The 26751-nt window shown below is 40.8% G+C and overlaps 1 protein-coding gene across 6 annotated transcripts in view; it reads right to left on the reverse strand.

The window, feature by feature from the left end:
* PIK3CB (phosphatidylinositol-4,5-bisphosphate 3-kinase catalytic subunit beta) overlaps window positions 1-26751 on the reverse strand; it is a 108791-nt gene that overhangs the window by 16164 nt on the left and 65876 nt on the right. For all 6 annotated transcript variants that reach the window (XM_081861517.1, XM_081861518.1, XM_081861521.1 and 3 more), the window contains 14 exons: window positions 24744-24927; window positions 21485-21710; window positions 17469-17692; window positions 15901-16083; window positions 15277-15438; window positions 14924-15010; window positions 12606-12857; window positions 11109-11205; window positions 9125-9255; window positions 7602-7655; window positions 6193-6381; window positions 4175-4296; window positions 2405-2548; window positions 1214-1313 (listed from right to left, as the gene is read on the reverse strand). In XM_081861517.1, the coding sequence (XP_081717643.1) occupies window positions 1214-1313; window positions 2405-2548; window positions 4175-4296; window positions 6193-6381; window positions 7602-7655; window positions 9125-9255; window positions 11109-11205; window positions 12606-12857; window positions 14924-15010; window positions 15277-15438; window positions 15901-16083; window positions 17469-17692; window positions 21485-21710; window positions 24744-24896 (2124 nt within the window). In that variant the 5' untranslated portion in view covers window positions 24897-24927. The remainder of the gene's footprint in view (window positions 1-1213; window positions 1314-2404; window positions 2549-4174; window positions 4297-6192; window positions 6382-7601; window positions 7656-9124; window positions 9256-11108; window positions 11206-12605; window positions 12858-14923; window positions 15011-15276; window positions 15439-15900; window positions 16084-17468; window positions 17693-21484; window positions 21711-24743; window positions 24928-26751) is intronic.

The raw sequence follows: 26751 nt of genomic DNA on the forward strand, positions 1-26751 counted from the left end.
CCAACATAGATCGATTCTCTTATTATTAAGCGAACTAAGTTTGGGATAGGAGGCTGAGTAGGTTTCTCTCCACCAGTACTGATTCACTTTCAAATTTACAGTTTTTAATTTGTTGTAAAAATTACCTTAATGCATCAGGCACAGTTCAAGGGCTGAAACTTTCTTACAGATAAGCTGATTTATGCCTGGCAGGATGCTGTGGAAGCTGTATGGCGTTTGATTACAGAAGAGAGGCAGTGGAGACCTGTCAGGTCAGCCATCTGTCAAAACCCAAAGCTCCCTAATTTCCACAATTCCAGGAGCTGTGCAAACATCAGCAACAAGGGAACAAAATGCAACCTGTGCTATACAAACAGGAACTTTTTGAAGTATTTCTGCTTTGTATTTCTTCCGTGTTTGCACAGTTGGGAATTTTTTGCGCCCCTTCTTTGATTGCACTGACATGCACTTCCTCCTCGAAAGTGCACAGAAATGTCACAGTCCCAAAGCCTATCAGTGCTGAATTATGCTTAAGACTCCCATTCTCTTTTAGGAGTTCATTCAAACACATTTGTAAGAAAGAAGACATTTTCAATACTCCAAAGTTAAATGATTTTCTTTTGCAATGCAGATTCCATTAGGTAACTATGGTTGCACAGGAAAAAAACCACACATCTAAATTTTTGCCAACCTACAAATCAACTATAAATAGCACCGTTTTCAAAATTATTTCATTAGAAAAGACCAGTGCTCTTATTTAATTGCATGCATGCAAAGATTACGACTGCTATGCTAGGTGGTGTTTAAGCCTAACACAAAAGGGCAGAATCAGATTGACTGCTAAAATTCCAGATTATGTCCAGGACACCTGTTTATACATCATAGTACCCATCTATCCTCTCTTTGCTCATCTCATTCCTATTCACAGGCAGCATTTATATGTCTCAGTAAACCATAGTTAATGATTTACTATGAACATGGAGATGGCTCCTCTCCTAGGATGAGTAGACACAACAAACTATAATCCCTGTCTTAGTGTTATGCCCTGAAACCACAATATTAAGCCATACTTTGCTTTTGGTTTAGTATCATGGTTTGTCTGATAGGGGAACAGTGAAGTGGGAGCATTCTCTATGTACATAGCAAACTGTTTCTGCGATGTATAATGTGCAACCTGGACCATCATTGCATCTCCAGGAGTGACTTGAAGGTAAAGATTTAAAATAAGCAATACCTGTCTGGAAAGTACTTTCATGTGAGCAATGCTTCCACGGCAGTAAGCTTCAAGTATCACACCAAACTGCACTGAAATGGCAGGTATGTGCACTTCTGATCTACAAGAAAAGAGGGGAAAAAAAATCCATGTATAAATACGTCTCTCACAGTCATTCTACATAATTAGGGAGTTGTACGATGGATGTAACAATATCATGTCAGTGTCTTAAAAATAAAGAAATTCAAAGTCAAGTGGGCATGTACCCTTTCATATGGGATAGCATGATACAACTCAACTCCTTTGCAAAACAGCTGTCCACCCCATGCTCCAAGTTAAGCATTCTGAACTCTCAAATCATACCTTGCTAAAAGGAATAAAAATGAGTAGACATAAGTCTTGTCATGAAGTCAGTCAAAAATACAGGAAACAGAGCGGGAGTCAAACGTTTTGGCAAGCACCTTCCTATGTGGGAGGGTTTTCCCCTGACTTCTCTTCTACATTGTTAGCTTATTTTGTAGTAGAAGGAATGCATGCTGGAGCCTTGCCAGAGAGATGGGTTTCTGATGGGTTACAGTGCCGCAGAAGCATCTACCATCTTTCTGAAGTCCTTCTTCACTACTGTTCAACGTGGCAGTGAGACAACTGGGGAAGAGCATAGCTGGAAGGGAAATCTCAAGCACTCTCCCTCCCATACGACAGACTGTATCCTGCTCCCTAATAGCACCTCTTATTTTACATAGACAGGCTAGGACAGTTTCTTCTTTGAAGGCAAAGAACATGCCAAAAGGTGGCAAGAAGAAAATTAATCTAAAGCCAGGAGTTAGGTGGAGTCTTAGACATTTTTGCTTTTATTTTGTAGAATTTATATGCTACTTAATTGTAAAAAAGCAAACAAACAAACAAAAGAGCCTGAAAACGGTTTACAAATTTTCCTACACCCTTGCTGGAAGATTCATCTAGATCCCTTTTGGTTCCTGAGACATTAGCTCAGCCTTAAGAGTTTCTCATCACATCTATTAGGGCTAAGAAGCTTGGTCTCATAACAGGAGATTCTTCATTTTCCAGTTTTTCTGACAGAACATATAAATGAAGGGAGGATGAGACTAGTCTCAAAGACACCAAAATCATGGTATCAGTAAATTGCTACAGGATTTCTGCAGAAGAGAGGTAATTTATATGTGTGCATGTCAATAGATGAGCAAGCCTTACCTCAAATGCCAAAACAGCACCTGTCCTATCCTCCTATTTGCCAGAGCTTTCTCTAGCAGGAACCTGGAGAGAGCACAGTCGAGAAAAGGTTCATATTTCAATACTTGCACAAGCTGCAGAAGATACTGAGAAAGTTCTTCATCACTGGAAGAAGATAAAGAAAACCCAAGAAACTAGCTTAGTTGTGGGAAGATGCATTAAATGAACAGGGGGGAAATTCTCAACATGAAATGCATCAGATTAGAAACATGTTCATGATATATAAAGCAAATGCATGATGTGCAATGAATAAAATCAGAGGATAGGAACCAGAAGGATTTAAACAGCAGCAACATTTCTTATCATTCATAGCACATATCTCTGATAGGTGTACAAAGTATTCAATATCAGTCATATGAATTTGTCTTAAAGATCATCAGGCAAGTTCAGTAACTGCTTTCTGGCTTCCCTGTGCTTACAACATCTTTTAAAAAAGAAAAGAAAAGCTAGTTTGCAGCTGTTTGGGTTTGAAATGAAATTTGAAGTAATGGGTTGTTTGTTTTTTTAACCTAAGGAGGAAACATTGTTCACTCATTTATTTGTGAAAAAGAATAACTATTACAGGTGACAAAATAAAACACTGCTGAACTACCAAATAGTTGCATCTACTTGCAGCCCAGCAAAAAAAGAAAGAAAAGATGTCCAAACAAATTAACATGTTGTACAGTGACTAAAACTACTCTCCTGAAAAGTATGTCAAATGAAAAGTCATCCCCCCCCAAAAAATATTACATAGGCATTCAATTATTTTATCGCATCGAGGAGTTAATAATGAATATACCTAGAATGAATTAAAAGAAATCTAAGAACAACTCTATCAGCAGTACTGGTTCATTACACAAGTCTAGACCAGCCTGACAGAGCAAATCACCTTGTTTACATTTTATTGAAGTCAAAATATGTTGTTAACAATTTAGCCTTGAAAATAATACAAAAATGTTGTACATAACATCCAGTACTCTTGAGAAGTCAAGGAAAATAGGAGCATAGCAGCATTGCAACTGATAATATCCCATTTCTTTCCTGGAGCAAAAATGGCATTAAGCCCATGAATATTTTAAGTAGATAATTTAAAAAAAAAACCAAAAAAAAAACCAGCTGAGAAGCTTCTTGAAAATACATAGTTTTTAACATCCACAAGCAAATTGGATGTACGCATGGCAAACTTAAGCACGCTTACTCAAAAGTATGTTTCACGATTTTCAGTGAAGCTTATTCCCAGATGTTTGGATAGGACTGTAGACAGAGGACATCAGTGACATACATAGGAGGGAAAATGGATTCAATTCACATTTAAAGATGAACCTACCAAATCCACACTTTCTGAAACAATGCACAAACTGAAGCTTTGTCTTCCTTCAAAATCTGCACTTCTCTGAGTTCTGCAAAGCAGTTCTCCAGTTAAGTAATATGTGAAAGCATTATATTCTAGGCAAACCTTTAAAAACCCATCAGCTTTCCTTAAGGCTTTTGACCCAGATACCAAAGGAAGCCTTCTTCTGTCTCAACTGGACAGCACTTCCCAAAGGAGGACCACCCACTCCCGTTCCACTGATACGATCAGTAAACTGGGATCGCAGCCTAGCCCACAGCTGGACACTGAAGAGGCTGCCTGCTCCTTAATTTGTAAGATTTATTTCATGCAGGGTGAAAGTCACCGAGTCTTTTCATTGTGGCTGCATTTAAATTCTTTGAGTCAGCTGTTGAAATAAAAGTTGCCAGCAAACTCACCTCATCTGCCTTAAACAGCCCACGGCATATTCTCTTACATATTGATCTGGATAATTGAAATCCAATAACTCTAATGCTTCTCTGGGAGGCAGCTTGGACCATATCTGGAGAAGAGCCTGAAGCTGTTAAGGAAAATAAACACACACATAACTAAGCAAGACTAAATAGATACATGTTTAAGAATATCCATGGGCAGATTTCCTGAGGAAGGAAGGTGAACTGTGTTGAACAACTATATAGAATAAATCACAGGTACCCTTCCCCACCCCTGACTTTAGAGAAAGCCATAATTCAGGGGGTGCATTTCTATTTTCATCTAGGTGGAAATGCAATTGGGAAAAAGAGGCTGGGAATAGCTGGCTTTGCTTTTCTAGCAGCAGCAGCAGAACCGCCCACCAGAGGGCAGAACAGAACAAGCATAAAGATCCGAGTATGGCTAATGAAGCAGCAGAGGAAAAATGGGCAAAGGAGGTGTTTGTGGGGAGGGCAACAAATCGGATGTGGCATCAGATAAGTCACTTAGGATTATCTGGAGCTCCTTCTATGATGTGTTGCCACTTGATAGAATCATTCATTTAGTATAGCTGTCTGATCTTGACTGTGACCGAGGCAGGCAATTTAGTTCAACCCTGAAGAATTAATTGCAGATTCTAGAAAGCCTGGGGTACTGGCTAGTTTTATATGGCAAACTCTCATATGCATCAACCTGCTGTCCACATGTGGAACGTGAGGGTCTGTCTTTTGCACTGATCAAGGTTATCTGCTTAGGACTAATTAACTGTGGACATTAGGCCTGGCCAGGGTAATATCTGGTTTTCAACAATGAGATGTATCAACAGCTAAATACTGTGATATGCTGATATATCATGATGTCTGACTCTGGAATGTATCTCAGCTGTTTCTTCCTCCACACCTTAGGGGAGTCAGAGGGGTGGGGGGCTTCCTCAAAGGCAGGCAGGCAGGCAGGCAGAGCCTGAGAAGCTTCTGTTTAGTGTCAGAAAGATGCTAGTCTTCCTGGATTTCAGAAGCAGAGTCAGGAATAGTCACTGCTACTTGTGTGCAATGCTTGTGCATCTTCTATGAAGTGGCACAATTACTATACGTAGGAATACCAGACAGGTGATACTGACCCACAAAATGCATGTTTGTTTGGAAATACGTATATGGGGAATTAGTATGTGTGTAGTATTTCCATAGGAGCTGGCAAGCCTAAACTGGCAAAATGCAAGCTTTAGCAGTTAAGAGCAGGGATGGAGTATTTGTAGCCCTCCAGAGTTGGTGGATTGCTACTCTAATCACCCCTGATGGTTGGGCCAGGCTGACTTGGGCTGGTGTGAGTTCAGCAATCAGGAAAACAACAGGCACCATCCCTGAGTCAGTGCCTTGTTCACATTAGGTTGACCCTATCTATAACAGTAAGAAGATCAAACTTATCCATTCTGAAGGAAATCAGCCCTGAGTGCTCACTGGAAGGACAGATCATGAAGCTGAGGCTCCAGTACTTTGGCCACCTCATGAGAAGAGAAGACTCCCTGGAAAAGACCTTGATGTTGGGAAAGATGGAGGGCACAAGGAGAAGGGGACGACAGAGGATGAGATGGTTGGACAGTGTTCTCGAAGCTACCAGCATGAGTTTGACCAAACTGCGGGAGGCAGTGGAAGACAGAAGTGCCTGGCGTGCTCTGGTCCATGGGGTCACAAAGAGTCAGACATGACTAAACGACTAAACAACAACAACATCTATAACAGTAGGTAAACAATCTCTTCTTTTTCCGATCAAGCACTGCTGACAAAGAGGGTGCAGAGCAGTAGCTATACAAAGTCCACTAAAAACAAGGAAGAATGTTGTGGCACCTTAGAAGACCTAAGAAAAACAAGATCCATTTAATGGCAGTTGGTTTCACTGATGAGCAGTTAATGGCAATTAAAATAAAATCTCCCACATTGCCTCGACAATTGCTCACATTCTGCCCCTGGCATCACTATTATTGCTGTACAGGTATTTTTTCCCCTCTTACCTGAGCAACATCTTCAAGTTTGTTCCATTTGACAGAGAGCAACAGCTTTGGTAGGGATTGTGGGAAGTTTTCACGACAGTCATACCGTAAAGTCCAAATGAGATCCATTTCATTTTCACACAGCTGAGACAAGGGGTCCCTTTCCATGATCTCCTTTAGCTCAATGTAGAACTTTTTGCCACCACGGCCCTTTGGTTAAAGGTCGAGAACCACCGTTTACAAGTTATGCATATAATGCTGAGAGAAATGTGCCTGTTTCTATACTGCATGTCCAAATGGCATGAAGCTAGAACAGCATGAACTCTCCTTGCTAGCAACTAATGTGCATTATACAGGGTGAGTCTTTTAAAAGAGGCCCCGTGGAACATGTGTACTCTGTATCCACGGGGCCTCTTTTAAAGGACTCACCCTGTATATATTTTAATACTCAACTTCAGCAAGTGTGCACTTCAACGCTAGAGGGCACTACTGCTATTTCCCCGTTTAATCTGGGAAATATTTCTGCTGAGCCATGCTGGAGGCTTATATGTGCTGCACAGGCACTGTAGATGTCTCTAGACCCACACAACTGATGAAAAAAGCATTTCTAGCAACTTAAATGCTAGTATGCAAAGGATGAAAAAGAGCACATGAAGCCAAAACCAAAACTGAGGAACAAGTCACTAATACTTTAAAACTAAAGCAGTTTTGCAGGTAATGCTAAAAACTGACTTTTGCATTTCCAACATCTGTTATTGAACTGTAACAACCACCACCACCACCACCACCACCAAAGACTTAACGTTTTAAAATGACTATACATGCTATCTCTTCTGACTTTCTATTCCACATAAATTAAACATGTGTACAGAAGACGTTTCAGTGAGTTTCAAATGAAGCTTAATATATCATGAGTGGCAAAAATTGTTTATAAAGTCTCTACATTCAAGAGGCCATTAGCATGTGAATTTATTATCTACACTCAAGTTGTGTAAAATAGAACGGGGTATTCTTAGAAGATCAGTTATTCAGATGAAATATTTTGTTGATATAATTAATTCTTATTATTTTGCACATTAGTGAGGAATTTGTGCACTATGCTGAATGGCATATCATTTAAGCTATAATTTCACAACATTAAAATTATAGGCTATGACAACCAAGTTGTTCAAATTTGTTTAGGATTCCAAATTTGCAATCATATTAAAAATATGACCATAATGTGGACTTGGCCTTCAGTGGGTTGTAGGGAAATGAACAGGTTTTGTGTGTTTACCCTGTCCTTTAAAAATATAATTTTGAAAGTGCAGAACAACTTCACTACAGCTTGAAGAGATGCTTTCTGGACAAGCAGTGGGAGGGTAATAAAAATACATCTTGTTCTAAGTCTTAAATGGGGGAGGGATAATTGTTTCACCTTTGATACTTACTGCCATACCAGAGCTATCATTATTTCTTGCAATTTCAGCTGCCTTTTCAAGTATCTGCAACAACAAACACCAGACAGGAATTAAATGACAATGTTGGAGAACAATGAAATTAAAGATGATCAAACGGTATGATCTCTCTAGTTTGAAAAGTCATGTAAGTAAATAAAATATTTATGCTCTTCTTTCCCAAATCCTTTTGCTAAGTGCAGTATATAAATGCGTGTACATTATGCCACAATACTCCTATGTAAACAAAGTGCATAGTTCAACAGGGACTGGATTAGTGCACTGCATCTTCTAACGCACAACAACAGAACTGAAAACAGCCTCATGTACGGAAAGAATTAGCCCAGGAGCACGTAGACTCTGAAACACTATGGTCCCCAAAAGGTCAGATTTATTTTGGCTAGAGTTGTGCACTCTGTGATCCCCCAAGTTTAAAACATTTCTCTTACACTTTCCATTTGGCAGAACTGTAATAAAAAATCCTTGGGTTCAACAGCCTTGATACATTTGCAGTAGAAGTAGGAAAATGGACATGGGTCATCAGCTTGGCTCAGATTATACTCTGGTCTCCAAGATGGGTATGTTTGTTGACTGTTTCTTAAGATGGAGTTATATACAGTGGTACCTCGGGTTAAGTACTTAATTCGTTCCGGAGATCCTTACTGAACCTGAAATTGTTCTTAACCTGAAGCACCACTTTAGCCAAAGGGGCCTCCTGCTGCTGCAGCGCAGCCAGAGCCCAATTTCTGTTCTCATCCTGAAGCAAAGTTCTTAACCTGAAGCACTATTTCTGGGTTAGCGGAGTCTGTAACCTGAAGCATATGTAACCTGAGGTACCATTGTATCACCCTTGGTTAAAATTAGCACTAATAGGAGAAGGGCAGGTATGCCGAAACAGTGGAAAGCCCCAAAATGGGGTACCCTGAGGAGGGAGCTAAGCCAGCCCAAGATCTGTTGGATCCTGAGATGCTCTTATAGCTGGTACCGGCTGGCAACAAGCTTGATCACTGCACCAGTGTGGAGCGGGTACAGGGATCAGGGTTGATCTGCCTGTCCCCCACCCTGCCACCATGAGTGGCCAGGATGTGGGTCTGTTGCTCTGCAGAGCTTTGGTGGCAGCAGCAGGGAACTGGGATTGTTCTGTTAGTGAACTACACTTAGTCATAACCAAGGGAAATGTTAGTCATGACTAACTTCATTCCCACTGATTTTTTGTGACTACCTTGCAGGGTAATCATATACACTTCTACTCAGTAGCTGCAGTGTGTATAGAATGTAATCCTTTGTGAGCAGTGTGTCTGTGTGTGCACGTGCATGTGTGTGCACATGTGCATCTGCATACATGCAGTTAGCCAAAATGTTTTCCAAGTTTAGTCAACTTTTTGTAGACACATATTCATATACTTGACTGTCGTTACAACAGCAACAACTGAGGAGCAACTCTGTAAAGTTAGAGAGAATGCATTCAGGATCATGCATGGAGGAAAAGAAAATACAAGAACCCATAACAATCTTACCTTATCAAAGGGAGGGTAATAAATAGGAAATTTGGAATATTCTTGAAATTTTATCTGCAAAGCTGTTGCATTTTCAGTGTATGGATTTGTCTGTACAGTTCCCATTGGATTCAACATTTCTTCAAGTTCATCTAGGCAACCAGAATACACATTTTGTGTTTATATTTAATAGCATTCAATCTGTTGCATAGCTAAACAAAATTCAAGGCAGGCAGGCCACATTAGCAGAAAAGCTCCTAGAGCCACAGTAAGAGCCTCAAGTAAGCAGAGCCAACTTTTATTTCCTATATAATTTTAATTTTAGAGGTTGGGTTTTAAAAGTCACAAGGCAAGCAAGGCAAGCTGGGAGAGGTGGTCAACTTCCACTGATGACTTTCATAGAAATCTCACACACATTCTACCCATCCATGGCCCCCGACCCTGAAACGAAGTGCAATAATTTCATCACACTGTGATGCACAGAACTGCTCTTCTACTCCTGGACCATTCCCATCTGGGCGTAAGAGATACCTTTTAATTCAATGCAGAAACAAGTTTACAAATCCCAGAGGTTGGAAAAGTCTACAGTGGTCTATTTCTATTTTAAATCCATAATAAAAAATGTAGCAGACTTGCTATAACAGAAGTGACGAGGAGATGAATTAAGCTCCATTCAGGATTATCCTTACTATGTTGGATTTCAAGTACTGATATCCTGTTTCAGTGGTAGATGTTGGACATGTCATTAGCTTCATATCGAACATTGTGACTGGTGTACAGTCATACCTCATGTTATGTTTGCTTCAGGTTATGTTTTTTTCAGGTTGCGGACCACGGGAAACCTGGAAGTACTGGAACAGGTCACTTCTGAGTTTTGCTGCTCGTGCAGAAGCGCCAAATCGTGCCGGCGCCTACACAGACGTGGCACTTCAGCTTGCGAACGCTGCGGGTTGCGGACATGCCTCCGTCACGGATTACGTCCACAACTCGAGGTTCCACTGTAGTTATAAAGCTACTGCCAAATGTATAGTACAACAGGCCTTGCTCCCAATTAAATGTACATGGCAAGTATAGCCAATGGGGCCCTCCAGCTGTTGCTAGATGTGGTTAGGGATGCGGTCCAACAACATCTGAAGGGCTACCCTTTCTGTGCAGAAGACTGCAGCCTTCATGGACTTGAGGACCAGTGAGGTTTGGAATAATGTACTGGCAGCACAGAGATAACTCTTTCCTTTAAACCAAGGAGCACACACAAGTCAATGAAGTGGTTTGGCACTATTTTACCAGAAATTTCTGCTAAAACTTTGATGTGAGGGTGGGGATTACTTTTGGGGCTGGATTTGTTTCTTTTTCTAAAGAGAGAAAAAGCTAGCAATTCCATTCCAGGGATACAATATCTGTTATAAAAATACCGACTTTCACTTTTTGCTATGTTCTGCATTTTAAAAGAACCTCAAATTGCAAAAAAGGCAAAATGTTTAGTCAGCAGGAACTGGTAAGGATCCATTGAATTAATAATGCCAATTCAGTCTGTAGTCATGCAGTGATTATCCTATAGAATGGCTACTATTCCAGACCAAGTTATTTCATGCATTCAGCCAAAGCTGCACCTTAGCTGAACAGTTGCTCCAAGCCCATGTCACATGAGTTAAGTGAAAAACATCAGAGTCAAAATTTGCCATAATAGTGCTTTTCCTGCACTAAGAAATTTCTTTATTTTACCTCAAGGTAACATTTGCATTTTTTTTATATTACGAGGCATATTTTATTATCCATATTCTATCTGCGTTTTATAACCATAATCATTATCTTCATGTGCTCAGGAGACACTGAAGTCTGTATTACAGGAAGTACTGAATGGATTGTGATCTGATGCTACGAAGTCTTCATTCAGTTTCAGAGGGGCTTTTGTGGAAGCCTAAGCAAGGCAGCCCCTCTGAAATGGATGGAGTAACACTGCATAGCTGATGGCACAAGCAGCTTCTTATCACAAATTAAGCCTTACCAGGAAATGACGACCAGCTGTACAGTACGAGGTCTCCAGTTTTCAATTGTCCTTTAAAATCAAACACCATAGTATTGACCCATGCGACAGGGTAGTGCTGCAATGAAAAAATCATACTGTTTGAAGATGAGGCCATAGTGGATTCAAAACCTTAAGACAATGGAACAACACGCACACATAACACACACAGAGAAAAAGAAGTTGTGATGTGGATTTGGAAAAATCCTAAATGCTCATTCCTAAAAAAAAGCTCAACTTTGACCTGAACCCCCCAAAACAGGCCTTCCTTCCCAAAAAAGGGTGTAGATCACTGCCAGTTTTTAACTCTGTGAGTAGATCGCAGTCTCTTGGGAGTTGGCCACCCCTGTAGTATAAGATGCTAGAACTACATGACGGACGAGGTGCATCATATTAGGTGAATTCTTTCCTCTGGAGCAGGGTTTCCCAAACAGGGAGGGGGGTCCCTCCAGCTGATTTTGGACTACATTTCCCATAACCCCTGACCACTGGTGCTGCTAAGGATGATGGGAGTTGTAGTCCAAAAACAGCTGAAGACTCAAGTTTCGGAAACCCTGCTCTGGGTCATGAAAATAGTTTAGTGCATACAACACGCACACAACAATGTAGAGTGCAATTGTGTTTGTTATGAGAAACACCATGGAAAAGCAAGCAAAGCCTCAGCAAACCTGACTTCCATGCACAGTGTGGAAAAACTCTTGAGAACTAGGCTGAACACGATTTGTGCAATCTAGAATACCAGCATGGCATTTATTATCGTCTGGCAGAAAGCAATATGTGAATATATACCGATATATATATATGCTTTCGTAGATTTTCACGGGTACAGGAATGCAGGTTTTGGTGTCCTCGGGTGTCTTCCCGTGTAAAAGTTGGGGTGTCTAGGCGACGTTTCGACGAGGTCTCACTCGTCATCTTCAGGCTGGTGCTTTCGGCTTCTTGTTACTGGAACAGAGCTCTGTTCCAGTAACAAGAAGCCGAAAGCACCAGCCTGAAGATGACGAGTGAGACCTCGTCGAAACGTCGCCTAGACACCCCAACTTTTACACGGGAAGACACCCGAGGACACCAAAACCTGCATATATATATATATATATATATATATATATATGAAGCATTGACCTTTATTCCTTTTATTATATTCAAATGTAGAACAGTATGTGAAATTCAGAAATGGTAGAAATGAGAATCAAGTAGAAAATACAGTGAGGCAAGATTATTATTATTTGGTCCTATCCCCCTGTTTAAAAATTAATAGTACATACTCAAGTGTGTGTGTGTGTAAATATATATATTTCTCTCTCTTTCTCTCTATGTATGTGTGTATATGTATATGTGTGTATATATATATCAGTATATATCCTGACTTTCACTCTGAAGTTCAGAATTTTAAAAAGCTATGGAAATGAAAAGTATGCAAAACACATGCAGAGACTTCCCAGTACAACGAACAGGAATGTAAAGAAACGAATCCATTACCACTTTGCCAGCTTTCCTAATGGTCTGGTATTTGGACGGATTAAGTGTCTTGCTTGGATTATTTTTTTTCTTTTTATCCATCACAGCATAGACCACAAAGCACAGCCTAGCCATTCTTGGCAAATCACAGACGTTGATATCAAATTCCAAGGGTTCGTTCCAAACATGGTCATTTCTCCCAGATATTTCTGAGCTTACGATAGGTTTACAAAGGAGCTCAGTTCCATGGAAGAGACCAGCCCTGACATGAACCTGCAAGAGAGACATGACAGGGAAGTATCCAAACACATTCCAGAGAGTAAGGATTATTTACCTAGAAGTATTTCCTGCTTAGAAAGAAGGCAAGGCAGCTTTGGAATATTTGCCCTAATTAGTGTTCTTATGCTATGTGCTAGAGAATTAGCTACGCTGAAGATCTAAGCAATCTGTGGGTATTGCCAAGGTAAACTGATGGTAAATATTTTGCTTCTCATGACTGGGCACAAAGTTTACCAATTAGGAGAGTAGATGGTGACAAGAAGCATAACTAACCTCACACACATATTTTTGCTTATATTTCTAGAACAGGAATAATAATGACGATTCAGTATGCCTTTGAATCTTTGGAGGCAATTATTTTAACTGGGAAATGGTTCAATTTGTTTTTGAATTGCAAATTAGTATGCACGTAAAGATATGTGATTATTTTCAAGTGCATATAATTGGCACATGCCTTAATATTCTACACTGTGTCCTAATGGAGTGATATTCCTATGTAAACATAGCTTTTTTTAAAAAAAACAACAAACCACAATGTATTCCTAAAGCTGTAGTCCTTTCTCTTTAATATAATTACCGAACTTTTTTGGGCTGTCTAAGGTACCTTTGCCGAAAAGCACTTTTCAAAATAGCAATACAAGCAAAAAAGTTAGTCACTCACAATCAGATTTCCTTCAAAGCTTACGGAATGGGTTTTAGCCAGAACTAATGCTAAATCTCCCTGATTTTAAATGTGGTTTATTTCTGACAAATCTTTGTGGCAAAATCTTAAATAGCAGCTTAAATGAAGCACTGAGCACTGGGTTTTTTTTGAAAATGTAGACAAAAACTTGCTGCACACATTATTGTCCCATTTTTTAAACAGATCATTGCACAATCTCTTTTCTCTCTCTCTTCTGTTTTCAGGAAGAAAAAGATTGCTAGGATTATAGATATGCATAATTTCTGCAATATTCATCCAAAATAACAAACAGGGAAACGATATTATATATTAATTAATTAATTTTGTATACCACCCTTCATCTGTAGATCTCAGGGCGGTTCACAACATAAAAATACAATATAAAAACAAAGATTACATAAAACGCAAAATGGTAAAACATGTTTCTTAAAAATAGCTTTATGGAATTCTGCTTCTCCTTAGCAATTACTGCATTTGTCTCCCTTTCAGTATATAAAAACTTGAACTGATTTTTGTTCAAAACAATTTGCCCTGAAAGGTCAGTGAATTGTTTTAAACATCATGCCAGTCATGCCACACTATGAGCCCATTCATATTTTTTTTTTGTCTTCTCCAGCTGAAAATTCATTCATTCACTTATCTGTATGCCAAACAAACAAGGGAAAATGCCTGCCATTCTATTTCATAGGCAAAATGCATAGGAAGGAGTTTGTGCAGTAAGCTCTTACATGTTACAACAGGCATCCCCAAACTCATCCCTCCAGTTGTTTTGGGACTACAACTCCCATCATCTCTGACCATTGGTCCTCTTAGCTAGGGATGATGGGAGTTGTAGTCCTAAAACATCTGGAGGGCCGAGTTTGGGGATGCCTGTGTTACAACCTTGGTTTAAAATGCATTCTTTTTACAGGAAATACCATTTCATTTGCTTCTACATTCAGCATCTTCAGTGAACTAAGTACAGAGCAAAATGCTTAGTATAACCAGATTATACTTGCAAATCTTTTAAAAGCTGGAAATTCATCTGAACATTTACAAAAACATTTACATATTAATGCCATAAAATTAGGAATATCTTTCAGTTTCAGTTAAATTTGCAGATTGATTAAGAGTTCACATATCACCTTATGTCATGATATTTCTGTCTATCTAAATATTTTTCAAGACAAGTATCATTTAGCGTCACTCTGTAGCTTTTGATTTAGAGCTCAGCCAGAGATTCAAGCCAATTGTAATCATGTAGTCATTTAGACTACTGGTATTTAAATCAGGCACTTGTTTGTTAAATAATCAAATCAAATGCAGCCTTGACAAACAAAGGAAATTTGTTAAGACGACCAGCAGAAACATCACTTGTGTTGGGGAGGAATTTAGTTACCTTAGCTGTCTCTTCTGTGTTCAACTTGTTGCCATTCACTAGGACTACCTTGAAAGGATTGTTAATATCCCATACACTTTGAGTCAACTGTTGTAGAAAGGAAACAGCAATGAGAGATTTCCAGGCCTTTTGAGAAACGCATACATTTGAAGATCATGCTGCTTAAAAAACAGCCCCGCACTAAATCAATGTCTCTCTTCTGCAAAGAATGTTTCTCTTTTGCCAAGAATGGCTTATGGAGGTAGCAATACAAACATTAACTAACAGTCAACTTTAAGCTGCATTTTTAAATGATTTGCTTGTACCTTCCAGACATGAATGCAACAGTTCTTAAAATGAATGAGAAAACTCACACGTGTTTTTTTGGGTGGTAGAGGAACAGGAGGGTTGCCTGGTTTTCGGTTTATGGCAGCTTCTATAGCCACCATTTCCTGATCACACATTTTTTTTATGGTGCTGCATTCAACAAGAGTGAGTTGAGGAAGGGCTCTGCTCATCACACAACGATGGATATACTGAGAAAGGAAGAGAGGCAATGAATCTGTTATTTGCATGCTGAAAATTAAACATGAAGTCCTTAAAGCATGTTTTATTTAGGTCCATATATATACTTCAAAAAGGAAGGGGGGGGGAATCATTTGGGGTCATTTATGCTTTCAAAAAAGCAATTAACCAGTCAAGCACATTCACACTTAAAAGATTTGCAGCAACTCTTGATTCATTTTCAAAAATGTTTCATATTTTTGGGTGCTTGGGCAACAAAGCACCTAGAAGAGGTATTGTAGAGCAAAACACAGAGTTCACATCTGAATTGTCCAATTATATATTTCTTCATGTATGACATTACCAAAGAAGTAAAAAAATAGACATCTTGGGAGAAAACACCAATGTCCACCCACTCAATATCTGATTATTTTTTGAAGGCACACCTCCTAAACAATCATATTGCTTTAAAAGAAAAGAAAAGAAAAGAATACCTGGAACTGAATTAATGGATGGTCCCCAAAAACATATTCCAGTCTTCCACTAACTTGCAGAACATAGTCAGAAGGATCAACTTCTTCATCTTCTCTTCCATGGATAGTCAAACGTTTACGAATTGCTAGTTCATTCAGCTTGATAGGGTTTATATTAGGAGACACCTGAAAACTAAATACGTCCTATTAAAAAGAAGACGTAATAGCTATTACTTTCAAGTATGAATGAATATAAGTAATTCATTTTACTTTAGAGAATAAACCCCCCAGTCTATGGACCATATAGGTTTTAATAAGAATATTTCCTGATTTATATATAAAAAGAAATCTGGTAGGTGTAGGTACCCATTTTACTATTTAATACGCAATTGTGCAGGATAAAATACGTTTCTTCACATGGATCCTCATCACAGAGCCTATTATGTTGTGCAAAAATGCTTTTATAAGAGTACATACAGAGCTTTTATTTTTTCGAACACACTAAGAAGATGCAGGAATTCAAAAGCAATTATTTACAAATGCCTGCTTTCATTTTACATTTTATGATGAATAATATTTTTTGTCTACAGGCCTATTTATATAGCAGCCTTCTGGTAGCAAGCCAAACCTTGCAATGGAAAATCATAGCCATAATGAAGAAGTCTGTCAAAATCAATTCAATATTTTCTCAGTTTCAAAAGTTATCTGTCTCAAAAAAGCTACTTTCCCTGAAGTTAACTGCCAGATACAGAGGCCCTCGCAATTCATTTTTTTAAAAAGGAGACCTCAAACACAGTGTTTCTATAGAATTTTTTTTTATATAAAATGTTCTAAACACTAATGTGTAAAGGTCAAAATAGACTTTAGATTAATGGCATACATTGAATCTCATGCTTTGGAACCCTTCAGGAAGATGATTCAGAAACTTCAACTGGTCAAAAATTCAGCAGTCAGATTACTGACTGAGGTTCAATTTAGATCTCATATAACCCACTTTAAAACTGCTGCACTGGTTGATAGCTCATTTCTGGGTCCATTCAAGGTGCACAAGGTAGGATTTAAAGCCCATACCAACTCAAATACATCCATCAAAAGCTATGCAAGATGTCTATTATCTCTGTTTGGACTCTGTTTTAGGCCCAACGAAAGAATTGTTGCCATTGCACCACATGGTCAACTAAGTGTTACAAATACAGCTTGTCACTGTATAAAGTTTATTTTTTATTGACTGCTCGATTGGAATTGATTTTAACAGTGTATATATTTTTATATACTGTTTAATTGTATATCTGTACTGAATATTTATTGTATTTGTATATTTGTACTGAAATGATTGCACGACAGACAGTATATAAATAGCTTAATAAAGCAAACAAACAGTACTTTAAATAGGGCAGATACCACTGGACATAGATAGATGTTACACACATTACTCTGTGTGTAAATGTGTTCAGAGCTATTAGAAGACACCTATTCATCTCACAGCGACAACTTTCCAAGTGTTTGACAATGTACATTTTGCAACTTGCAAGTGGAAATTACTTGAGGTAGCTGTGGAAGTGTTTTCTAACTATGGCCAATAATCCTACCCGGCAGTTGTCAAAATGAACAGCCACAACTAGATTGCCACCATAAAGTTTATCTTGGAGGTTTTCCTGTGTTGCTGGCTCTAGGTGCGGTGGGTAAGTGTACTTCAACCAGTCCATCCAAGACAGCCCCACAAGTGACTGCATCTTCTCTTCACTGATTAGCCGCATTTTAATCCGGAATTCTTTGACTTCTGGGTCTTGAAGGGCATCAAACTCATGGAGGCCTGAAATGATTTAATTAAACAATACATATTTGTTAAAGTGTCAGAGGCAAAGAATCACATTGCACCACACGGCCAACTAACGTTTACTCTGAGTAGACCCACTGAAATTAATGGGCCTAATTCCATTATGGACACTAATTTCAATGGGGTAAGGTAAAGGTAAAGGTAAAGGGACCCCTGACCATTAGGTCCAGTCGTGACCGACTCTGGGGTTGCGGTGCTCATCTCACTTTATTGGCTGAGAGAGCGGCGTACAGCTTCCGGGTCATGTGGCCAGCATGACTAAGCCGCTTCTGGTGAACCAGAGCAGCACACGGAAACACCGTTTACCTTCCCGCCAGAGCGGTACCTATTTATCTACTTGCACTTTGACGTGCTTTCGAACTGCTAGGTTGCTAGGAGCAGGGACCGAGCAACGGGAGCTCGCCTCGTTGCGGGGATTTGAACCGACCTTCTGATTGGCAAGACACTAATTTCAATGGGGTTACTCTGAGTAAAATTTAGCTGAACTTAGCTAAGTTAGCCCAAAAAGTTGTTTCTTCTTTTAGTGTTATTACACAAACCAATGCAATGCCACATTTTCCATTAAAAACCCTAACTCCATTAAACACACACACACACACAAGCATTCAAGATACTACCACAGCTGTCATTTTGAACTTTCCATGTAGAATATTTTGCTCAGGAAGTCTGAGATTTATTTATTTTTTTAAAATCACAGCTATAGGTTTACTTTGTCTTCCACGGAACACTGAAATCATATTTTGACTGAGTACTTGGATAAGTATTTTGACTTTTATAGGAAAAAGACGCAAAAAGAGCAAAATTGATATAGGCTGCTCATTCAAAAGGTTATGAATTGCACCTTACATATGCATAGTAAAGTACAGGAGGTGTGGGAAGAGGAACATTACATTTTCCATTAATACTTTAGTAATAACTAACTACAGTAAGGTGTTTAAACACAAGCCTTCACTGAGGAGCACATGGCATAAAGCGCAGGTCAAGCAGGTTTGAAGAGGAATAACTAATTCTACCCTGAGAAGTACAAAGAACCAGAGAACTTGCTTTGTTCAAAACAGGGGAAATTGCCCAGTCATTCTTTTTCGAAATAATCAGTTACAAAAATCTATAAAAGAACTCTGTGCGTCAGTAGAAGCCATTGTCAGCGCAGACAAGTTAGGGTTCAGTTTGCTGTTGAAAGCTAAACAGAACTTGTAGATATTGTGCCAGGAACTAACAACTGGCCATTGTTTCTGATGGGAAGCATGGCCTGCCTATTGATTATTTTTAATTTCAACATAAAATGCATCATTCCCTTTGCAAATTGCAAGCATGAAAAAAAAATATTATGTTAAAAATTCAACAGCAGCTGACTGCATTATGCCTCTGTGTACCAGCTGTTGGGAACTGCAGGTGGGCCGAGTGCTGTTGTGCTTATGTCCATCTTGCAGCCTTCCCACAGGCATCTGGCTGGCCTGTGAGAACAGGATGCTGGACCAGAGTGGTCACTGGCGTGATCCGGCAGGGTCACCTTATACTCTTACGACTTGTAGTTTCTGAATTCCTCAATAAGTAAATTTCTAGCTGTATATGGCAAGACAACCACTGGCCTGCCAATGGTGGGTGGGACCAGAGGCAAAAGCCAACAGAGAAAATAATGTAAAGCTTACTTTTGTACAGGCAAGTTTCTACAAGCATTTGCATGACCCTCTCAACTCTCCACCTAGGCCAGCAGTTCTCAACCTGTGGGTCCCCAGATGTTGTTGGACTACAACTCCCATCATCCCTGAGCTCTGGTCTTGCTAGCTAGGGGTGATGGGAGTTGTAGTTTAACAACATCTGGGGACCCACAGGTTGAGAAAGGCTGGTCTAGGCAAACAAGAAGAATTAACAAAGTTTAAGAGCTATGGGGGAGCAATACTTGTGGTGCAAAACACAGCCAGTAAAAGGGTGTGGCAAGGGAGAGTCGAAAGGCCCAGAGAGGTCTTGTAGGCTGTATCCAGCCCCTGGACCTGAGGTTCACCCTAGCGCTGCCTTAAAGGGATCTGAATCAGAACATCCGGAAGAATTTTAAATACACATATAGAAAACATATTGGTTATTCAAATGCTAAAGTCGCAATTACGGCCTTTGCTAATGCTGTTGCAAAGATATTCCTTTCCCATGCAGTTTGCTGCAGATGGTAGAAAAAGAGGATTTTCTCTGGCTTGCCCTTCTTTTTTGAAAGGCATGTTCACAGTGATTGGTTACTACCACCGCTAACATGAGGAGCACCTGGTTACAAGGAATTGCTCCAACTCAAACATTGGGTCAGCAGCCTTTTTGGCCCATGGGCACATCTGGACTTTTTAGCTTATGAAAGTCCCAGTCATTTCTCTCCCCACTCCCCTGAGAGAGGGTGTACCCAAAGACATTGCCTTTCCAGGGGTCCTGGATAAAAGTCAGATACAGTAGAATTAATCTGAGGTTTGAAAAGCAAATAGGAAATAGGAAAGGGAATGTCAGAGGCTTCACGGGCACCCATGGAAGACCTCAAGGGTCCCAATGCATGCCTGGGTACCGCAGTGGGTACCCCTGATGTAGGGAACTGTATGCATAAAATAAATTCCATCATGCAACTGGTCTTATAGGCCTCTGAGTCTGAGATAGACCGTAAGACAAACCAGTGTGGAATTACGAGTGCTGAGTACACAACATGGGCCTATTCCTGCATTCAATTGCCATAGATGTGGAGGCTTTAAAACTTCTCATGTCTCTGTGTGCGCGCGCATGTGTTTTAATTTTATGCTGTAAACCTACCCAGGGGCAGGATATCATTTACCAAAGAAACAAAAGTACAACTCCCCATGGGAGAAAAGCAATGAAACCGATAAACCTTACTTTCACTTTTGCAAACCATATGAAAACAGATATTTCTGTACTGTGTTTCCACTGATCACTGACAGGTGTGTCATTGCCATCACTAAAAAGTATGTGAGCCTCAGCTTCCCTGTCAATTTTGGGAGCTGCAGATGTGTGTAGAGGTTTCCACCCTGTTCTTAGTTCCAAGGTATTCTTTGGCTGCTGTATTGCTGAGGTCCCCTGAATGAATACCATAGAGCCCTACAGACAAGTCACCACCATCCTTTTCAGTAGCAAACTTGAGCTGTGACAGAGAGCAGAGAATTGTTGCTGACCTTACATGAAGATGCAACACAAGATTTAGAGATCCTTACAACCACAATTTTTGTCTTGACAACAAAGACTGCCCCAAGCCTGTGGAGCACTGGAAGAAGTAGAAGTTTGGTGTCTAATACATTTCTATCTTAAGTCAAGATAAGCCTGTTCAATTATACCTGATGGTGAAAATCATTAAAATGGGTTTTTAAGGAAAGAATATCCAATTAATAGGAGTTATTTACAGTCCAATTACTGGGTAGTGTACATATTAACGTGCATCCATCATACCTTGTAGGCACATCATTAATAGAACATTATCACTATCCAACATTTGTAACATCCTAACACAGAAACACATACAATTGATTTCTGAATGCATTCTTCAATATGGTATTTACTTTAATTATGATGCTATGTAAAACTATTAAAATTTGGGTGTTTTTTTCATAGTTAATTAGAACGAGGGATACACATTCAAGGACAGAAAATGGTCATGTTAAATTTTATTTGGGGTTAATCTTACTATAGTTAAGCCCAGTCCTTTTAATGCTTTCAGGCTAATTTCAATCCACCTCAGTGCTCTTTTGGTGCTGTATCTCCATCTCCACAGCCAAGAACACCAATGTTTACCTTTTCCTATGAGGACACCTATTTTAGAGTCCAATTTTTCGCCTGGGTCGCAGCTTCTTGTAATTAGTTGAAGGACAGGAAGGAATGGTCTAACGTCACAGAGTCTGCGTGTCTCATCTTCCAGTTCTTCACGTACCGCTGTTTGGTTCACACAAGAGAACATATAGGAGTCGATCTCCATAAGAAGATGAAACAGAGGGTAACTCTGTGCTTCCTTCCATAATAGCTGCAAATAAGCATAGAGACTGTAACAGTAGAATGCTTTGTTCACAAAACCCACTCACTGGAAAGTAAGACCTCTGTCAACTGTACGCACAGCATTAGGTAGGTGTTTCTGTATCACTCATGCAAGCCCTTACTTCAGCTTAAACAAACTTCCTTCAGGATCATCAGGAGGTTTGGGCTGAGTGTTCATCAGTATGTGGATGATACCCAGCTCTACCTCTCTTTTAAATCAGAACCAGTGAAGGCGGTGAAGGTCCTGTGTGAGTGTCTGGAGGTGGTTGGAGGATGGATGGCGGCTAACAGATTGAGGTTGAATCCTGACAAGACAGAAGTACTGTTTTGGGGGGACAGGAGGCGGGTGGGTGTGGAGGATTCCCTGGTCCTGAATGGGGTAACTGTGCCCCTGAAGGACCAGGTGCGCAGCCTGGGAGTCATTTTGGACTCACAGCTGTCCATGGAGGCACAGGTCAAATCTGTATCCAGGGCAGCTGTTTACCAGCTCCATCTGGTACGTAGGCTGAGACCCTATCTGCCTGCAGACTGTCTCGCCAGAGTGGTGCATGCTCTGGTTATCTCCCGCTTGGACTACTGCAATGCGCTCTACGTGGGGCTACCTTTGAAGGTGACCCGGAAACTACAACTAATCCAGAATGTGGCAGCTAGACTGGTGACTGGGGGCGGTCGCCGAGACCATATAACACTGGTCTTGAAAGACCTACATTGGCTCCCAGTACGTTTCCGAGCACAATTCAAAGTGTTGGTGCTGACCTTTAAAGCCCTAAACGGCCTCAGTCCAGTATACCTGAAGGAGCGTCTCCTCCCCCATCGTTCTGCCCGGACACTGAGGTCCAGCTCCGAGGGCCTTCTGGCGGTTCCCTCACTGCGAGAGGCCAAGTTACAGGAAACCAGGCAGAGGGCCTTCTCGGTAGTGGCGCCTGCCCTGTGGAATGCCCTCCCATCAGATGTCAAAGCGATAAACAACTACCTGACGTTCAGAAGACATCTGAAGGCAGCCCTGTTCAGGGAAGTTTTTAATATGTGCCATTTTAGTGTATTTTTCATCTTTGTTGGAAGCCGCCCAGAGTGGCTGGGGAAACCCAGCCAGATGGGCGGGGTACAAATAATAAATTATTATTATTATTATTATTATTACTTCAATCAAACACAGCTGACTCAAGCCTCCAGAGAATAGTGGTAGGTCATTCATCTATTTTAAATGAATACAGCCATTGTTTTTTAAAACTAAAAATCACTGGTCCTGAAAGAAAACTGGTTCTCTCTGCTGTAAAGACTGTGCTGGAACAAAGTGTCAAGAGTAAAGAGGTACACATGTCACTGTCTTTATTCATGTTTCAGTAATAAAAACAAGTGCTAAGAGGTGAGGTGGGACTTCTTTCCCAAGTTAGTTCTTCTGTATTTTTTTTTTGACTGCTGGTTTGGCAAGATTGTTATAGGGTTTTGGCCATGAAGCATCTGAAAAGGACATCAATTTCAGGCCAGTTGTAGAACTTATGGGCCACTAAGATTTCTGCATCTATCAGCCAGTAAGCTAGTTAAACAAATGACATCTTGGCAAAAAAGAATCTGTCTACTAGTAAGAGAATATGTAGCAAGCAGATTCCAAGGTTCCCAGGGCCCCATAACACACTACTGGTGGTGGCTGTTTTCCATGGGGTTTTGTTCCTGCCCGCCCTGCCCGCCCATGTTGGCGGAGCACGCATAAGCGTGATCTTCCTCATTATATCCCCATTATGCCCTGATCCCAGGGGTGGGGGGAGGGAGGTGCGGTGGAGGTGAGCCACCCCAGGTGTCACCCCCAAGGGGGGTGACAAAATGCTGGGTGGCACTCACCGTGGGGCCTCCAGAGAGTGACGCAGTGGCTTGGGCACCCACAGGCTCCACGCTGCCCCAAACGGTCTCCCCGCTGCCTCTTCCCCAGTTGTAGGGTAGGCAGACTCCTTGGAGACCCCATGGAGCATCCTGCCCCAGCTGGCCCTGCCCCTATGGGCAGCTGGCCATACCCCTGGGCGCAGGGCACACGTGCAGCGCAGGCACCTGATCAGCTTGCCCTGCCACTGTCTGCCCCACTCCCATTACATTCCCATCTTGCTCTCTTCTGGGTCCAAAAGGACCCACACATCGGCAGTCACACATCAATTGGATGGGCGCAAAAAGGTCACCTCCTGTACTTGTGAATTCTTTCCTGTAAAGTCCATGGGGGTGACTAGAACTGCATTTAGACATGAAGATTATTCCATTAGCTTTCCTGGTTATAATGCTAGCACTTCTGTCCTGCTTTCTAAAGTTCCATTTACACTGCAATACTTGCTGTGTTGTGAACTGTTTTGGGGGTTTTTTTATTGATATACTACTGCCATGACACACTAAATCTCATTCGCACGAGTGGGTTTGGTGTTACACTGAATTGTGTCATCATTTGTGTGTGTGTGTGTGTGTGTGCGCGCGCGCGTGCGCGCGTTTCTATTCCCCCATGATTCCCCCATGAAAACTGTGGGAAAGAACTGTATGCTGGAATGCCGCTCCAAATTTCATCACACGGCATGACCCATGAAAACCACGGGGAAATCACACCACAGGATTTTCCAGGTAACCAGGGTTGCATCTTAATTTTCTCTGGAAGTGATTAACAGAGAAATGAACCCTAAAATTTCCATAGATTTCCATAAATGTTCCTTAATCCATGTGAAAGATCACAAAAAATCAGGTAAGGAACCACTGGAAAAATGGAATAAAATACTGTCTGAATGCAGCCTAGTTCTAACCAACATAGTTACAAGAACGCACACTTGCATGAAAACAACAATGGGATGATGCTGATGTAGAAGCTAATGTTTTATAGGGATCTGCCCTTCAAACCAGACCCCTAAGTCATGTTTCACAAAATTTAAATCAGGTTACATACTCAGGAATATTATTCTAAACACTTAAATTATATGAGAAACAAAATGCACTTCAATGAGAAGTAGCTAATAGACACTTTAAGAGCAAGCCAGTTTTACCTGTTCTGTATTACCTGTTTTATAAGACTGATAGTGGCATCACGTGGGACATCTAGACTGATGTATATTCCAGTGGGAAGCAGGAAGTCCACAGATATTAAGCCATCAGCTGCTATCTGTGAATCTACTGCCCAGATGTCCAGGGCATCTGCCATGGCAGGAGGCATAATGGACTTTAAATCTCATAACCATGTGGTCCTAGAAGAAAAAATAAGTTAGAATAATTTACTATGTTCACTTCCATAGGACTGACTTTAAATCAGAACCAAATACTACACAAACATCAAAGTGTACCAAACAGTAGCACCAACACTCACATAGACAAAGTTTATGAGAAGACGCTGCCTTTTTAGGCATGACTTCTGGTCAGAGCTTCACTTAAGTTTGTCTAATGTAGAGTAAGGGAGGAATAAAGAAGGAAAGAACTGCAATATTCTGAAGGGTATTTTTCACATTTAAAAAACTTCCAGTCTAGTAGGCATTTGGAAATGAGGAGTTCTAGAAGGCAAAAAACAACACACACAATAGATTGTTATGCTAGCTCTGAGCTGTGATTAGAAATCTTTGTAATGGAGAGACTGTCCAACTGTGAAATTAGAGGAAAATACAAATATCTTGTGCAGACTTTTTTTGGGGGGGGGAGAAGCACAAAAGTGTGATTATGAGATGTGCAACTAGTAAATAATAATCCCAGAAGGTTGATTTTTGCTGCCATTGAATCTATAGTTTAAAGACAGCCCAACCCCAACTTTGCAATGTCTGGGTGCAGAAAATACATCTTATAATGCATGTCATAGCCCGAGTTGAGAATTTACATTTACAAAACTCAAGTACAAAGCCCTCTTGGACAAATATTTACATGGTCCATTGGATTCCACCATGTAGGCAACATAATGGGTCAAAATTCTAAAAAAGGCATATTTAGCTTAGAAAAGGGAGAATGTCATAGTAGCTTTCAAATACCTAAAATCCTGCTATTTTTATATAGGGGCCAGAAAAGCAGAGCAGCAATTGGGTGTTCTAGAGATACTTGAAGAAGCACGAAAGCAAAGGGGTTTCAATAGGAACAAATCAATTAACAGTTTAGCAATGTGTACAGGGCTAAGTTCACCCATGCAGTAAAGAGGTATGGAAGTGGCTTCAAACTGCCACAGGGCGCAAGGCTGTGTACACAATACCAAATTAAAATACAGCAGTGGGAGCACAGTGGATGCACAGGACATGGGAGTGTAAGCCCAAATTTCCCTACACAGTAAGCCATTCATGTCAGAAGCTTACCCTCATCCCAGGAGTTTTCACCTCATTCTTGCAAAGATGTCACAATGGACATGGCGAAAATTACTGAAGCCTTGTGGGAAGTGAATCCCATGAACAGCATACCACACAATCTCTCTTCCATTTAATGGCTTTTTTCAAGTGGTGATCATGTCATAATGTCGTGTGTGAACTAGATGTAATCCTATAAGCAATCCTGCTCTCACCAGGTGACATTTGATGCCTGCAGTTTTAGGACTTGGGAACTGTTTGCGTGGACAGGCAGAGTCCCCAGATCCCGAGCGGTCCCCCCCCCCGTCATGTGGAATAACGACTCAAGACAACATGCTATGGGATTAAATTGGCCACAACTTTATTAAATTTCAAATGTGGGTAGACCTTGGCTCAGGCATTGGGCGTTCTCCCTCCCCAGTCCCCAGCCGGGGACCTAGGGAGCATCAGGGTTATCCAGTGTGTGTGTGTGTGGGGGGATGGGCCGGCTCTGGAGAACATATATTCAAGCAGAGATAGCCACCCCCGTTACGCCGCCACCGCAGGGGAGAGCAATGACGACCTTTCGGTGTACGGTCAAAGCTTCCCTTCAGAAACCCCTTTAACGGGGAACCCTGGTATCACCGCCGCAAAGAGGAAGATGGACTAAAGGATTCCGCCCAAGGCCTGATACTGCCAAAGTTGTGACGTTTTGCTACGGGAAAGGCAAAACCTGCCAATGCAGGGAAATTCCTTTCCGGCCCTTTAACAGCAACC

The sequence above is a fragment of the Podarcis erhardii genome (assembly GCF_964252035.2).
Source record: "Podarcis erhardii genome assembly, chromosome: 5".
Lineage (NCBI taxonomy): Eukaryota > Metazoa > Chordata > Lepidosauria > Squamata > Lacertidae > Podarcis > Podarcis erhardii.